This window comes from Lonchura striata, chromosome 6 (genome assembly GCF_050655825.1).
Source record: "Lonchura striata isolate lonStrDom1 chromosome 6, ASM5065582v1, whole genome shotgun sequence".
NCBI lineage: Eukaryota > Metazoa > Chordata > Aves > Passeriformes > Estrildidae > Lonchura > Lonchura striata.
Genome location: NC_140708.1, coordinates 23,246,701 through 23,263,613, shown reverse-complemented (window position 1 = coordinate 23,263,613; position 16,913 = coordinate 23,246,701). Strand labels below are relative to the sequence as shown.

The following is a 16,913-nucleotide window of genomic DNA, read 5'->3' as shown; positions in this document are numbered from 1 at the left end:
TCTTCCCTTTCAGACCCAGTAGTAGACTGGGTCGCTGCTAGGTGAGTACTTCTGGCAAAAAACATCCTGTCTTCTCTGGTTCATACACTAGGAGGGATCTGGGGTTATATTGAATAGCTAAGCTACAGTAGTTCCTCAAATCATTTCAGGTGTCAGGGTTGTATGCAAAAAGGACAAAACTGAATGCTTTTAGTCTGAGAAGTGACTTACTTATTAATTCCTTCCTCCTTTGATTTTTCTGGGGGGGCTTTTCAAGGTTTCTTGATGAAGTTCAGGCTCATTCCAGCATTAACAAGATGAGTGTCCAGAACCTGGCTACAGTATTTGGACCAAATATACTGCGGCCCAAAATGGAGGATCCAGTGACCATGATGGAAGGTAGGTGCTGTTTGGGGAATGGCACAGCAGCTGTGTTTTGGAGCTGTAAGTGAAAGCCTTGGTAGCTGTATCAGTTGCCTGCACAGCCAGAACAAGTCAAGCCATCCCTTTCATCAGGGCCTGTGAGGGGTATTCCAGTTGGCATCTTATCCCACTCACCACTGGACTGGGAGTGTCTTTCCTCTCCACCACATGGAGATGCCTCTATGCCCTTGAAATTCTTTTTGAACCTATTGTTAAAATGAAAGCTGAGCTGCTTTTTCAGAAGGACTGTGCTTAAGTACCAAGCTGCAATCATTTAGTATTGGTGCGCTTCAGTGGTTATACTGCTCGCTGAAGAGAACATCTAAGCCATGAGGAGAGGACTGCAGTTCTGGCTGTGCCACAGTGGCTGTAACTAGAAGTGTCTTAGAAGTGTTGTCTTCTAAAGAGACTGTATGGGTCAAAATTTCACAGAATCAAAGAGTTGAAAATCAGTTAATTTTGGACATAAAAAATCTGAAGCTTTAAAATAATTTGCTTCCATATGAATCAAGCAGACTGACATTAGGACTGGGATACAGCTCTTCTCCCAGGTTGCACTGAAGCACAGCTACTGTGGTACAAGTTTTAGCAAAGTTTTTGCATACAGTTTTGTACTATTTTGGCAAGGCTGCAAAAAGAATTGATTAATTAATTAGGCACAGAAGGAGATGCTGTGCCAGGATGCCTGAACTTGGCTCTGTTTCTGCTCCCTAGCCATAGGGAACAGCTGAGGTGGTATTTTGTGTGATAAAAATCCTTCACAGGTCAGTGTTGTCATGCCTTAGCAGCAGCAGTGCCTTTAGTTCTTCACAGGTCACGTGCAGATGTGCCTCCCATGATGGCAACTCACTGTAAGGCAGCAGGACAACTTCGGAGCATGACCAGACATATTATAGTAGTTTAGGGACTCGAAGCCTACCACAGAGATGTGGGCTGTATTATTAAGGGTAAATTTGATACCTTCCCCTGGCTGTGCAGAAGGTACAAAAATCAGGGAGGGAGAAGGGAGTGCAGGAGCAGGGCTTGTTACTCACCGCCGAAGGTGGGGACAGCTGTAAGCAGCCAGTGTGCGATGCTGGGACTTCCCCTGGTGGCCACCGGGCCAGCGCTGGGGCAGTGCTCCCAGCCTGGGCCAGCAGCAGTGTGCTCCCTGCTCAGCTGGCACGGGGGACAGGCTTGGGTTCAGATCAGCTCAGGCATTTCGTTCTGCATCATCCGATGGCAGAGGTGCCCGTACTGTGTGTAGGTGCACACGTGCAGGTGCTGGGGTCTCTCCTAATCATCGTATAAAAACACTACAGTGATCTGACCCAGAGTTCTATATTGCCACAGGTCTGAACTGTAAAAAAATTGGGGTATGTAGGCTGGATTTTTAGAATTCGTCATTATGACAGGATTGGCAATATTTTATTTTAGCTGAGAATTTAGTTGAGGTTGGTTAGATAAAAGTGACAGAGAAGTGGAAAGACTTTTTTTTTTAGCTTCAGGGTAGTTTGAATCTCCTAAATAAAGTGATAATAAGATCTTAACAAAAAGCACTCTAATTGTGTCTCTCTTCAAATTTAACCCATGCATTTCAAATAGAAATACCCGAAGTTTGACAGCTAAATTTTTAAGAATGCCCTTATCTTCAAGACATTTAGTTCTTTTTCTGCATTCACAGACATAAAATAGAAGTGGTAGGTGAGCTCAGTACGTCTTGCTATTAGGTAAAAAACTCACCAATAAAATCAGGCTCTTGCCTTGAACCCTGAGTATGTTTGCCTTATTCTCTTTCAGGCAATACTTGAAAATAGAATTGCTTACTCACCCTTCTAAAGGTTTTCCTCTTTTGTAGGAAATACTTTGTATTAGGTTTGGTAAGTGGTGTTCTCTATTAGTGTATAGTGGGTCTGCTTCACTCCTGGAAAATAGTGGCAGCACATTTCTGTGGATTTAAATAACTGCGAGCACTTTCTCCACTTGCTGTACACTCTCTGCAAGTGCATGTAAAATGCAGATGTCATACTTCCTGCAAGTTTCTGTATACACTGAGTGCAGCAGAAGGCCTTAGCTGAAATTCATAATTTTTCAATAAGAATAGTTCTGGGCCTGCTCAGATCAAGAAACTGGGTGCAGACTAGTCATGCAAAGAGGCTGGGGTGAGTCCCAGAGGTGTTTCACGTCTCTTCCCCTGCTCACCTTTGTTTTCCATCCACAGGCACCTCGCTGGTTCAGCACCTGATGACAGTACTGATAAGTGAGCAGGGGCGGATCTTTGCCGTTCCTCAGGCGGATGTGCCAGGGAGCCAGCTGGAAATCAGACCAATGCGCCAGCGCAGCACTGTTGAGTGGATCTCCGAGGAGGACGGGGAGGACAGCAGGTCACAGAACAGCGCTGCCAGCCCCGCTGACTTGCCTTCTGGCAATGCTGTGGCTCTAGAGGCCACTCCAGGACCTACAGTGAAAATCACTCCTCCAGAGCAGAGTGGCAAATCGACTCAGCCTGCCACAAGCCCCAGTAAAAGAGTTCAGACGCTGCCTCCATGGAAATACTCCTTCCGCCAGCAGGGAGCACGGTCTGTGAGTCCAAAGCTGGGCAGCTCATCCTTAGATATCCCCAACCTCTCCTCCAGCGGGAACTGGCTGATGAACGGCCTGTACTCCCTCCGAGGCCACCGCCGGACAGCCTCTGGGGAGCGAGTGAAAGACTCGTGCTCCTCCCAGAGACTCTCCACTTATGACAACGTCCCTTCCTCCAGCCTGTCCCTCAGCACACACAGCATGGCCAGCACCACCTGGTCTACATCGTCCTGCGAGATCTCCGTGATGGACTCGGTGAGCAGCTGCCCAGCCTGCCGGGCCAGTGACTCTTCTGCTTTGAGCTCCCTAAAAACCGAGTGGGTAACTCAGGGCTCGCTGTCTCAGAGCGAGGTCAAGACAGCAGATCTGGAGAACAGCATGGACAGGTTTGAAGGCTGCAGCAGCAGCAGCGAACAGAGTGACCCAGCTGCAGCTTCCCGAGACTCTGTCCAATGCTCCAGGGCCTTACAGAGCTTGGTGGTGGAGCTAAAGACAGAGCTGAGCAAACAGAGGACTGAGTATGAGACTAGTATCAAAAGGTAATGTCATCTGCAGGGGGCACACAAGGAAGTAATCTGTCAACATTCTCCCCTGTCTGAACATGGGTGTGGGCTACCAAGGGTACCAGGTTCTCAGCCCTGAAATTTGGGGTTGGGTGACAGCAGATTTGATTCTACTTTTCCCTTGCTACTCTCTGAATTCAACTTTTCTTTCTCTGATTTAAGAGAGCATCAAAAAGAAAACAAAGGGGGATTTCTGTGAATCCAATACTGGGATTTTGGAAATACTGGATTTCTAGGAAATATTGGATTTCTGGGAAATCCAATACTTCATATTCTGTGTGTTCACTGTAATGAGAACTGCACAGGTAATGCCAAAGTCTGCTCTTTATTGTCTTCAGAGGAATAGCAAAGCAAACATTTTGTAGGGAGGAACTGGGACCCCAGATGGTCAGGCCTCAACAAGGATGATCTGTGCAGGTGCTGATACTTGCACCAGACCAGTCTGAGACTGAGGGCTTCTTGTTCTTTTCCCAACACCAGCATTCTTGAGGAAACTGCTCTTGATTATTTTCCACATTTTTTTTTTTTTTGGAGTGATGATATTGGGTCTGTATCTCAGCTATAATGTTTTCAGCAGCCCTTTTGTGTTGAATTTCTAGAAACCTCACTTCTGGTATCTGATGTAGAAGAGTGGTCCTTGGCTGATGGGGCAGCCTAGCTTGGAGGAGCAGTGTGAACTGTGTCATTTGCCAGCTGGTGTTTCCTTGCACAAGCTGGTGCTCTACTTTCCATCTGGGCTTAGAAAAATTCCTTTCAGATTTCAGGAGAGCTGTGTGTAGGGCTGGAGTTGTAGGAAGTATTATTAACAAGTGAGTCATTAATTTGTGTGAGTATATTAGGTTTTATGAGTGTATGTGATAATAGACTTTTAGGAAAGCATTCAGGGGAAATAGGCACATGAAATATTGATAATTAAAGGAATAGATATATTTTAATATACAGCTATGTGCAAAATTGCACACCATATTATAATACATGCTGCTCTGCAGCATCAGTACCCTGCACTGAAGAAGGGCTGTAGTCCCATTTCTTACAAAGAAAGAGTTGAATTCTCAGGGGGTTTTTTTTTGTGGTTTTTTTTGTGGTTTTTTTTTTTTTTTTTTGTTGTTTTTTTTTTTTTTTCTGTTAAGGTGTTACTGTTATTCTCCTTCAATTATTAAAACTCAGATTGGAAATTGAAGTATGAAAATGCTGCCAGTCTCCCAAACATGGTACCAAAAGCACATGAGACTGATGGGATTGTATAGCACAGCTTTGGGCTGTGTTTTTTTGGCACTTTTTTCTTGTTAAGGTAGTTTCTCAAAAATGTATGTGAACTGTGACCTCTTCCCATGGACCAGTTGTTAAGGTAGGAATTCCTCTTGCTATCTTCCTGCTTTATATTATGATTTCCTCTGGTGGTGGCTTGCCAGACTCTTCTGTGTTTCTGCCTCTTGCACTGTCCTGCCTCAGTATGTGGAGCTGGAAGGAGAATCAGGCTGTGCAGCAGTTTTCAGTTCCCACCTAACATCCCTGAGTGGGAGAAAAGCCCCACCTTGTTGTGTTCAAGGTGTAGGAGCTCAAGGTGTAGGCGCTTATGAAACAGAAACAGTTGCTAGCACGGCATGTTAGAAAGGGTCTGTGAATGAGGGTGGAAGTTCGTGACTCACATGGTTTGTTTTTTTTAATGCCCTACTGATACCCTCACCTCCCTCCCATTCTGTATGTGCCTTACATTTAATTGTGCAGAGCTGCCCTGGCAAGCCTTGTTGCAGGGATACAGGTTAATAAACAGAAATACTGGGCTGCAGAACCTGGAAATGTGTAGCTGCACATTCTTGCCTGCTGTCTGGGGGAAGAGATGGTTTTCCACCTTTTATCAATGAAACTGCTCCAATGGGTCCTTAGGCTGCTGACCTGGAGCATCCAGGAAGGTCTGTTCTCCATTCCAGCTGCTGAGCTGCTTCAGCTCCAACACCTGCCTTTCCCCTGCAGCTGGACAGAACAGACAGCACTGTGGCTCGAGGGGAGGACTCTAAACTGGCCAGGTCTCACAGGGCAAAGTAGCTGAGAGGAAAATGCCTAATGAATTAAAGAGTTTTATAAAACCAGGCGAGGTGCAATCACTGCCTCTTTGTATTAAACAGGATGACTCCAGCTGTTTGAGCTTAGAGCCTGAAGGACTGTGCTGTCAAGTCTAAGAATTTCAAGCCAAGTTTTTCAGCTCTCAAAAATTTTGCAATGTTTTTACTACATTTGCAGCAATCTATAGGTGCAAAAGTATGTTCCATTTCAGACTGCATGGAAGTCTGCTACTATGGAAAGACAGGAGCTAACTAGCAAAGAAGGGAGGCCGCTTAGCATAAAAGATTTAGGCTGCCTCACCAGCTTTATTTTGTTGAAGATAATTTAGTCCCCTGAAATTGTACATGTGCGTGTGTGGTTTACAGAACCGTGTGCACCTAGCAGGACATGTTTTAATGAAAGAATATGAGTTTTTTTTTCTTGGCATAAGTGCAGGGAAAGCAGAGTAAGTACCTGCCCGGGGCAGAGGTAAGGAACACTTGCTGATGGAAAAGCTGTTATTTCTCATCAACTGCCCATTTTCTCTCTCTTAGTCAGAGGGAGGCAAGTTTTATGGCCTTCCTGTAACCACTCTGTTCCTGAGCATTTTTCCCTCAATGTTAAGATAATTACCAGACATTCTCTGTTGAGTTTCCATAATCCATGTTTACCACCTGGCACTCTTAAGAAAGTTTAAGTATTTGGAGAGGACTGTTGTGAATGTGGAAATGCTGTAAGTACTGTGACCCTGTGTAATTCAGTCCTGAATTAGCAGTTCAGGCTGCTGTAGTTGACCCCTAAGCTTAGTGGTAGAAAATGTAATTGGCAGCTCAGAGCTGTTACACGTGTGTGGGGAAGCATCCCAGTTTCAGAAGTGTCATATTCCAGCTGACACTGGCTGGAGATAAAGGTCTGCCTTCATCCACAGAGGCTTTTTGCTGGACTTGGCACAGGTCAGGGCCCCTGTGACTTTGATTCATGGGGAAAACTGTGACAATAATCAAACTGCCATCTTTAGCTGTATGTAATGGAACAGAAAGGAAAAGTTTAAGGTGATGAATTGTCCTTTGGTCATGAAGTGGAATTCAGACCTTTCTGGGACTGCCCAAGGCCCTATTTTTCTTCATTTTTGTTTTGTTATGAGGCAGTTACCCTGGTTACCCTGACTAAAAATAACTTGTTCACAGTGCCACTGGGATGCCACACCCCAGCTTCAAAGTTGAATATTGGGACTGATTAAGAAGAGGTGGGGGTGGTTTTGTGCTGGAAATTATTTTTAAAGGTTGTATTTATTTTTTTTAAAGGAGGGCATCTTTCATTGTAAAAGTCTATTTTTAAAATACACATTGTAGTAATCAGTAACTCTGATCTCAAAATATTCCTTACTCAGTATTAATGCCACTACTTGGTCTTGTGTTTGGGAAACACAAGGGGGAGAACAGCAAGTGCAGTGCCTTCTGTGTTTCTTTGAAATCACAGAACCATGAACTTTGTTCTTTGACCTCGTGAGTGAAAGCTCTGAATTTTGCCACAGAGCTTTGTGCCCAGATGCATTTAGGAACTGTTCTGATTCTTCCTCATATGAAAGACTGGGTTTCATTAAATCTCACACCCCACCCCAATGTCAGTGATAAACCTTACAGAAAATACCATCAAATGGATGGTGAGGAAGGACTGTGATGTCATTCCTGTCTGATCCCTAAGGATGTTCCTCTGTACTGGATAACCATATAGGGAAACACAGTATCAGGATGAGAAGAGGTTAAAAGATTATTTTGGAATTATATACTTGAATTCTACCTAAGTGAGGAGTTAATTAATCTACTTAGCCAGGCAGCTTGGTGCTGGAAAGTAAGTATTGTTTTCTAAGACTGCAGTATTTTTTTCAAGATGCAAATAAAAGAAGCTCTGCCCTAAATTCAACAGTAATGAAATGGCATTTAGTTCTCTCCTTTAAAACTTCCTCTTAGAATATGTTAAATTTAAATTAGTCCTCTTTAGAGTTTTTATAGATATCAGCTGTATTTATTCAGCCACTTTAAAAAACCTTTTTTTTTTTCCTCTCTGTTGATTTTAAGAATTGAAGAAACAAGTGCAGACCTGAGGAACCAAGTGGTTAGGTTAGAAGAAGAACTGGACCAAGAACGAAAAAAATACAGGATGCTGGAGATAAAGCTGAGGAATTCTGAACGCGCTCGTGAAGATGCTGAGAAGAGAAATTACCTCCTGCAGAAGGAAATGGAAGAGTTTTTTTCAACATTAGGATGTTTAACTGTTGGGAATCAAAGTGCTAATGTATCCAAGTAGAACAAGTATAGAAAATCCCATTCCTGACAAAATGAGTGAAAATGCATATTTTGTTCTGGTATACTCATGTATCATGAGTAATTCTATAGTGATTGTGCTCTCAGTGACACTTGCCCTGTTGTCTTTACATGTGCTATATAGTATTTGGGCCAGCTGGGAAAGACTGCTGACCATAAAGCTTGAAAATTTAGTGTCAGATTGCCAAGAAAGAGTGGGGCCCCTCTGTATCCACAGAACATACTTTCCTCCAGAGTGTCCTGCTGCCATCTTTGGACTCAGCTGCACCATCCTTTTGCTGGCTCAAGGACAGTGGAAAGTCCTGCAAGGTGGGGGGATACCCAGAACCAACAGAGAGCTGAGCCTGGAGCTGAGGGATTCCTACACTTGTGCTTGGGAAGATGGCAGTTCAAGCCCGTCATCACAGCCAGGACATTTGCCAGATGGATTTAATGAGGTGGTTTTTGCCCCACTCCCTCCATAAAGTTTGTTCAAATATCTCATTCCTAGAGTGGTATTATTTTATGATGATATTGTGAAAACAAGGTCTGCAAACATGCTGAAGATATCAAAATCTTGACAATTCACTAAAATTGCCCTTTACCCACCCAATGGTTTCAGTGTTTCACAAAAATGCAACTTTAAATTAAACTGTGATTAATAATCAGATTGGCTACACAAACTCTGTGGAACTTTAAATATGCACATTTTGCCTTAGGTATCTGAACATTTTCTGAGCCAAAAATAGAGCAGTATTAGCTGCAAGAAAAAAAAAATATCTCCCGAGCTGATATATGTATTAAGGCAGAAGACGGAAGATTCTTATCATGAAAAGACATCCAAACATTAACCCCAAAACTTATGGTAAGAGTGCAATTGGGGTGGGGGTTGTCAGGGTGGGTAAAGGGAGGAGGGTGAGGATCTATCTTTAACCTTTCCTGGACAATGTACACTTACCTCCCTTGTAACATTTCTCATGACACCAGCTGATATTTTTGTTGTTAGTTCTTACAGGGAAATGAGGGGACAGGAAGAATACTGCAAACAACCCATCATCCCAAGTTCCTTAATTCTGCTAAGAAAAAAGCATTAGAATGAAGCTGTAAGTTCTGGTAATTTGCTACCAGGGCTGACTTTCCTTTCCATGTTTTTCAAGAAGTTCTGCATAGCATTTGTAACACCCTGAGCCATGCAGAGCCTGCACACAGAAAACTGTTTCACCAGATTCAGCTTGAATTTCACCTGCGAGCCCAGCACCGTTCACTCTTTGACACCCTTGAGGAAGCTTTCTCTAAGGAGAAAGAATTTTAACAAAAAGTGCCACAACAACATGAACTGGCTAAAGGGAAAGTATAGACTGCAACGAAGAAGATTGTTTTATTTTAATTATTTTGAAAAAGTGCTCTGAATCTCCTTTCTTTCTAGAGAGAAGACTATGACTTACTGTCTGGAAGTAACCTTAGAATGTTTTTTTTACACACCAGGAGATAGTCAATACTGAAAGATATACTTTCTTCTCATAATCTCACAGATAACCAGGTATTTCAATATTTAAGACATCTAAGAAATAATTTGTTTCTACTGCACTGTAACACTTTTCCTTCCTATGGAAATGTAAAAATTGTAAACCATTTAAAGTGAGAAAAAGCCAGAATTTTAACCTAATCTTTCCTGGTTAAGAAACATCAAGTAATGTGATACAGTGACTCACATGGATCAGTTAATTCAGTTTTTTCAAGACTTTTTTCCTACTTCCCAGGCTCTCCAGCTGCCCTGGATTCCTTACTGTGCTGGCATGTGGCAGGTACCTGCATGTTCAGCAGCAGCTGCCTGCCACCTGCAGGCGTGAGCATCATCCCCATCTTTTTTTCCCACTTCTGCCTTGAATTCATTATCAGTGGTCACAAGTGATTCTTTAAGGAATAAGATGGCCATTTAAAGCAGCATCATCAGATGCATAATGTGAGAGAGAAGCAGTACAGTGACTGAGCTGGAAGAGCAGGTAGTGTGGCAGGTAGGTGGAGGTATGAGGTCAGTCATCACAAAATAAACCTTAATATTGGAGAGTGGTCTAATGGTTGTAAGTGGAACACCAGGACTGATAGAGTGCAACATTCAATCCAAGTACTAGTAGCAGGCAGGGTATTTTAATGCCTTCTTTTATTTCTACCCAAAACATAGAAGCCTTTCACTGTATCCATCCTGACAGTCCACACCTCCCTTTCAGTAGTTAATATTGCATTATCTCCTGTATGTATTGAGTGCAGACTGCTCCCTTTAGTTCACACTACAAACTCAAGATTGAGTTAACCAGCAGTCCTGTTCACTGCTTGTCTGGTGTATCTGGTGTTCAGTCTCCCAGTCAGAAGGGCTCAATTCTTAGGGATTTAACCTTAGGTAACTGTTAACAAACCCATCTGTCCCAAACTTGCAGCTCCAGGATAGGATCATGAGATCTATATAATGTGGCATCCAAAACATTTTTTTTTTTAATATACAAAGAAACTCTATCCACACAAAATGAGGAGTGAAACAAACCAGTTCCAGACTGGCTGTTGTACTCCAGCAACATCTATGTTCATGAGGAATAAATTTCAGCTGCTTTTGAAGATGAGCCACTGCAGTAAATAAACCTGGCAAGAAGCTGTAAAGGACCCAGTTCACATTAAAATGCACCACAGTGGGACGTTAACCTCAACTGCAGTAACAGGACTATGTTAAATTCCCGATATGGGCAATTATGCAAGAAATTAGATCCACTTGTACACAGCTTCAAAGAACACTATGCCTTTATGGAAGATGATACATGCTATGCTAGCTTTAACTCCTGTTTCCATACATTTTTTCCGCCAATGCATGTCCCCACAGCAAGCAAGGGAGACTACTCCTTATTTTGCAGACCCTTCACTTGTTACAGTCATTGATTTAAATGTCAGCTTTCTTAGCAAGTGTTTACCAGATGCAGGTTTGGTTATTATTAATTAAATGTGACAGCAGGTTCCTGGAATAGATAAATTTTTACCACAACTTCACCTGTCCCATCTTCTCAGCCTGGAATATCCCTTACAGTATTATGCAGGCAAAAAAAAAAAAAAAAGTAAAAAATTTTTCAGTGAGGAAAAAAAAAAACCCAAGACAAGCATATGCTTTAAAAAAAAGCAAAACAGCAACACTGAAGAATAAGGAAGAAAACTTCAACAGCTTGTGGCATTTCTAATGCAAAAAGGACAATTAATTAATAGCTTAATGACTCATTTATATTCACAAGAGAGTTCCACTGAAACCAGCAACATTATGGAGTGTTTCTGTCATGAGCCACCAGACAAATCCTGGGCAGAACTACAACTCTCTTGGCCTTGCTCTGTAATAAAATTATCACTGGAAACTTACTGCACTTTATGCTGACATGCAACTAAAGAAGAGCATTTCTGAGTCCCACAATATTCCTAGGAGAGCATCCCACAAATTGGTGGTCCAGATAAACAAAGCTGCCTGCACTGTGGTTAAGTCCCTTTCACTTGAAACTGGGCACAAAGGCACCACCAACTCAGCTCAAGGGCAGCTGCAGTCGATAAGGAAGCACTGAAACCCTGCTGGAAGTGACTTATGTTGGCATTTACCTGTGGGAGAAGTGCCAGTTCAGCTGGTGGTCCAGGCATCCAGGTCAGCTCTCCAGAAGGCAGATCCCTCAGGCTTCTCCAGGATGCAGTGTTAAGAGAGTCTCCCTTACACTAGGCAGCCCAAGGCTTACCTCTTTCGGCAGCAGGAGCTCTCAGCAGCTGCATTCTCAGGAATTAAGGGGGCTGGAGCGGGAAGCAAGAATGGATTCCACTGGTCACAAAGACCATGAATGCTGTTAACAGTCTGTGGCACATCCAAAGACTATGTGAATGGAGAAATGGAAAAAACATGTCACTCTGCCCACAAGTGAGCTCGCACACAAGACAGGACACTACCATTAAAGAAGAGATGAATTCTCAGGAAGGACTCACTAGAAAGATTCCAAGTGCAGCCCTATTATTCATACGAAACCCATAGCAGCCTGGCAATGAAGAAACATTAAATGCATGGTGGTAAAACTTTTTTTTTTCTTTTTTATTTAAAATATCATTATAACCAACTGACATACTAGATAACAATGTATACATTCCAGTGGTGCACATGTAATGACCTATGGCATGAATGAGTTAAAAAAACCCCACAATGTTCTCAGTAATGCCCACCAACAGCTTATTTGGAAGGAATAAAGGAAAAGCAGGAAAAGGTATCAAATGTGGGGAAGAAAAAAAAATTAGCTTTCCCCAGTATTTTTAATGGTGTATCTTCCCCTTCGTATTTCTTGGGACATAATAAAATTAAGAATATACTGCAAGAAGGGCAAAAGGAATGATCACAATAATTGGGGTGGGATTTTTTTTCTCAACTTTAGTAATAAAAGTTCAAGAACTCTCAAAAATAGACTAGATATTGGGCCTACAAAAGTAATTCATCTGTATGCAAAGCTTACCAAGAATTATTCCTTTTGTAAAATGTAAAGGATGAGCTGACATTGCTAGTAAGCTATTTTTACCCTACAAAACCAGACTACAATAATAAAATCACCAATTTACAGCTAACACAATAATCTAGATGTACATTACTGTACACAGGCTATATATATATTACACATGAACATCTTACGTGAAATAGATAAGAAACATATTGATATTGTCTCAACATTGGCCAGTAGGTTTGTTTTTCTAAAGAAGGTGTATTTTCTCTTCACATTCAGTGTAGCTCCAATAGCAAGGGTTAGCTTTGCTTACTTAAGAAACGTAGAAAGTTTGTGTGAGGTAGTTCAAGAAAACCTAGCTTAAGTTTTGAACTGCTAAAATAGAAACACAATGTGATCTGATTCATAACACAGTTCTGTAACACAGACATACAAAGAGAAGGGAGTGAGAGAGACCACATAAAATACTACTTTAATCCAGTGCCCTTAACTAAGAGTAAATTAATTGAAAATTTGGGTAGGCAGTAAAGTCTTATCACACTGCTTCAATAAAAATCTCTTTCTAATTCTGCTGAAAAATGCAGACAGGCTCTCCTTCAACTGCTCCAAACCACTGACAGGAAAACGTAACGGTATGGGCAAGCTCTTGCCAAAAGCAAATAAAAACAGATCTAGAAATTGTAATTCACTCCCTTTATCAACTTGTAAAGTAAGACCAAGTATAAGTTAACCTTCTTCTCCCCTTTTGCCCATTATCTTTATCAAGAAACCTTTACTGTCATATACTTCAGATTATTGGCTGGGTAGGACCATCCTCCTTAGGTTTTTGACATTTTCCTTCATGCACTGCTGAGCTGAATGCTCCATCCATCCATCTATCCCAGAGCCTTAGCCCAGGAACTCAGTGCTGGCCCCACCAAGCCTGGACAGCAGAGCCCTACTGGAACAGTTCATGCCAGGGACACAGGACACTCCCACACCACACCACTGGTATGGATGCTGTGTTGAGCTGGAATTCCTGCCCAGAAAGATGCTGCTGCATCTCACATAGTAAAAGTTCTTCAGAGCTAAAAGCCCAAAGTGCCACATCTGCTCAGCTGAGGGAGTTGTGCTCGGGCAGCACAGCTGCTCACACACACCGACACATCAGCTCTGACCCACTGTCCTGCACCAACCAAAAGCTTCCCAGCAAAGCGTCCCAGTACACTCTAAGGGTACTAATTCCACTCCATCTCTATTTCAAGTTCTTGAACAACCTACTTCTACAGGAGAGCTGCTTTACTCCTGCTGCATGCCACAGCTTTGCCCAGAGAAGGCAGAAATCAATCTCGCTATTACTGCCCAACTTTGAACCTCACCTGAGGTAAGAGATCAGACAGCTCATGGTAATTCAATCCATATCAACTCCCAGTGGATTGGAATGGCCTTAAAAAGTTGCATACACTTCAGTGACGCCTGCTGTCTTAAGATTCCAAATCAAAGTTTAAAATAAAACTTAACAATCCTTTAAAATTGTACAGTGTATTGGATAGCATATAAGCCAAAAATAGACAAAGACAGCTGAATTCCACTTACCCGTTTGTTTGCTATCTATGGCAGTGTACACCTGTCTGAAAAAAGTTTATATTTCAACAAATAAAAAGTGAAGACTAGGATGCTGTTGTGATAATTTGATTACCGAATATGATTTTGTCTTTGAAATTTGCCATCACTTTAATTTGCTAAAATGCAAGAAACTAAGAAAAAGAAAAAGCAATACTCCTGTGAAGACGGTGCCAAAAGTGAACTCTTGGTTTGCACAGACAAAGGTCTGAGCCTACTGAAACAATCCTTTTGAGCACAGCTTGCTCAGACACTGCAACAGGCTGCAGTGGGCAGTTCCACACATTCACTAACATTGTCTTGAAAGAAGAAAATCTCAATTCTTCTTAGCATTTATGAGCTCAGGTCAGTTACTATATATTTTGGACACTGAAAAGTGATAGCAAAAAATAAGTTTCAAAATATTTCAATCATCACTGTAACCCAGTGGGGTCTAAATAAATTTATATAGGAACTATATTACCAATTTGTTTTTAACAGCACTGAGAGGCATCAGAAGTACTTTTGTCATTCTTAACTTCATTACACTGTGCTGACCACACTATCACTTGACCCTATATAACAACGGAGTACTGTTGTTTGACCAAAAATTTTGGCTTAATTCACAGCTTAAACTTTGATAAAAAAATTACAAAACAGACTGTTCCATTGGTCTCTGTTCAACATTTTCTACATTCTACATTTTTCTACTAGATGAATCCAAACTTGTCCTGCCTGTTCTGAGGTAATATACAATTTGGCAGGATCCTGCAAAAATAATTGCCTTAACAACAACAGGAAGGCAATACTGAAATATTAGATCTAAGCGAGGAAAGCAAAATTACACGCACACAGCACTTACCAGCAGTCTAGCCAGGCCAGGAAAAAAACTGTGCAGTTTATCAATTTTGTTATCTTTGAGACATTACCATTCCTTGCAACCCTTCATGTTTTTAAAAAAGACATGTTGGACATTGGCATAACTATCACTTCTATTTTTCTGAAACTCACTGCAAAGACAAATATTCCTCTTGCAGTTAAAGCTTCAAAAAGATGCTTTTTTAACCCAACAAGCAGAAGGAACCACACTGAAGACCACCAGTCACTCCTGGATGACCTCTGCAGGCAGTTACATTATTTGCTTACGTTCAGTGCCTGGCAAGACTTCTGTATCTTTTATGCCCATTTTTGTGAGCTTCACTAATTTGAATTCCTCTTCACATTCTAATTCACTACACAAAATATGCATCTACACAAGGCAATCAATTATACAGCCTAGCTATGTAAAAATCTGCATTTTCCAAAGAAATAAATTCTGAATGATTGTTTAACTCATACATAAACTTAAGTCAGTTATACATAAATCATTCTGTAAATATAAAATGTAAACAGTTAAAATACTTCTGTGAGGAGCAGCACCATCTTACATGACTATTTATTAACTGTTCTATATATCTCAATATATCATTTGTTTAAAAAGTGTATTGAAACCTGGAGCTTTATTGAATATTTATGACTTAAAATGAACCACTGCTAAGACTTCTGCTACACTGACCTCATGGTGAAATGAAAGAGATAAATATTAATTTACACAGAACTACTTCTCCCCCCTTTGGATGGCATATATTGCTCAATTAATGCATTAGCTACAGAAATCCTGAGGTTCTCCTACCACTTCATGGTTTTTAGCAATCAGTTACTTTTGGTGGAGAAAGAGTAGCTGAAGTTTTGCCCCCACTGCATTCATGTCATTCCCTCTTTGACCCAAAAAAAGCACTCAAAAAGTACTTGCCTTAGTAGACAAAACTAGTAAGAATCACAACTCCCAAGAATCACATCTCACATGAAAGTATAGCTACAGCATATTTGTTTTCCCTCTTGTCAGTCTAAACATCCTGGATACACTTCATTTCTTGTGTACAAAAACAGGCTACAAGCTAGAAGTAAACAGTTTATTGGCATTGAAATGTATTATTCATGAAGTATCCTCATGTTTTATGGTGATCACAAGATTTGGCATGCCACAACTCTGCAGAAAACATCATATTACTCTGCTAGGCTGGATATTTCTGCAGCTTTGAAGATATGCTTTGCTTTCTTAAGTTCATAAACCCATGCAGATAATGTTACTTTGCAAAGGTTTTTTTTCAGTTTCTCTAAAAAATACCCTCACTAATTGTTGCTTTTGCTGAAGTATTATAGGCAAGTGGCCAAAATAAAAGAGGATTTTGTTCACTACCCAGCATCACAGTAGTATGCCTGAAACTACAGCCGGCTCCACTGAATTCTCTCTCCCTCCACCTGGACACAGATGTATGACCAAGCATAAAACTTTGAAGGATATCATGAACAAAACATCTGGAATAAATTCTAATTAAAAAATTGAAAACCTATAAAATCTTAAATAATTCATCATATGGTAATGACCACAACATTAATATGTGCTTTGATAAAACAAATCTTACAAATTCAGTAAAAAAAGATCAGCAGCATAATAGTAAAGCAAATATGCAGATTTTAAAACCACAATAAAAATTACCAGGTTTAATATTTTACAGTTAATTACAGCAAAAAAGTGGCTGCTTATAACACAACTTACAGTTTGAAATTACAGCACTTTATGATGAATTCCATGATTATTTTTGAAAAAACACTCAAAAATACCACCAAATTTTAAAAGTGCCCTATTAATGACTAAAAGGACCCCCCCCCTCCCACCCCCCAAAAGACCAAGTAGTCATCTACAGCAACCCAGAGGTCCAGCTGAGGTTTCTAGACTGCTGTCTGTATCAGAGGCCAATGTTGGATCTGTTGACATTGAAGACACATCGTTGACAGATGACGATGAAGATGGGTGTTGAGAGCCATTGATCATTGCTGCACCTGTGCTATGAGAAACAAAACAGCAAATCAGTTGCAGATACAGTTGCACAGTTCAGTACTTGCATTAGTCTGTCTCTTCCTAA

The 16,913-nt window shown here is 41.2% G+C and overlaps 2 protein-coding genes across 15 annotated transcripts in view; one reads left to right on the top strand and one right to left on the bottom strand.

The window, feature by feature from the left end:
* The window catches only part of ARHGAP22 (Rho GTPase activating protein 22), a 126,039-nt gene extending 117,662 nt beyond the window's left edge, over positions 1-8,377 (top strand). For all 7 annotated transcript variants that reach the window (XM_085583616.1, XM_021539078.4, XM_021539087.4 and 4 more), the window contains 3 exons: positions 257-378; positions 2,603-3,503; positions 7,649-8,377. In XM_085583616.1, the coding sequence (XP_085439742.1) occupies positions 257-378; positions 2,603-3,503; positions 7,649-7,877 (1,252 nt within the window). In that variant the 3' untranslated portion in view covers positions 7,878-8,377. The remainder of the gene's footprint in view (positions 1-256; positions 379-2,602; positions 3,504-7,648) is intronic.
* A 3,561-nt stretch (positions 8,378-11,938) lies between these two features.
* The window catches only part of MAPK8 (mitogen-activated protein kinase 8), a 71,475-nt gene continuing 66,500 nt past the window's right edge, over positions 11,939-16,913 (bottom strand). For 5 of the 8 annotated variants that reach the window (XM_085583628.1, XM_085583629.1, XM_021539112.4 and 2 more), the window contains one exon: positions 15,886-16,830. In XM_085583628.1, the coding sequence (XP_085439754.1) occupies positions 16,685-16,830 (146 nt within the window). In that variant the 3' untranslated portion in view covers positions 15,886-16,684. Of the gene's footprint in view, positions 16,836-16,913 lie in introns of all 8 variants that reach the window. The other 3 variants (XM_021539193.4, XM_085583630.1, XM_085583631.1) reach the window with 1 other exon arrangement.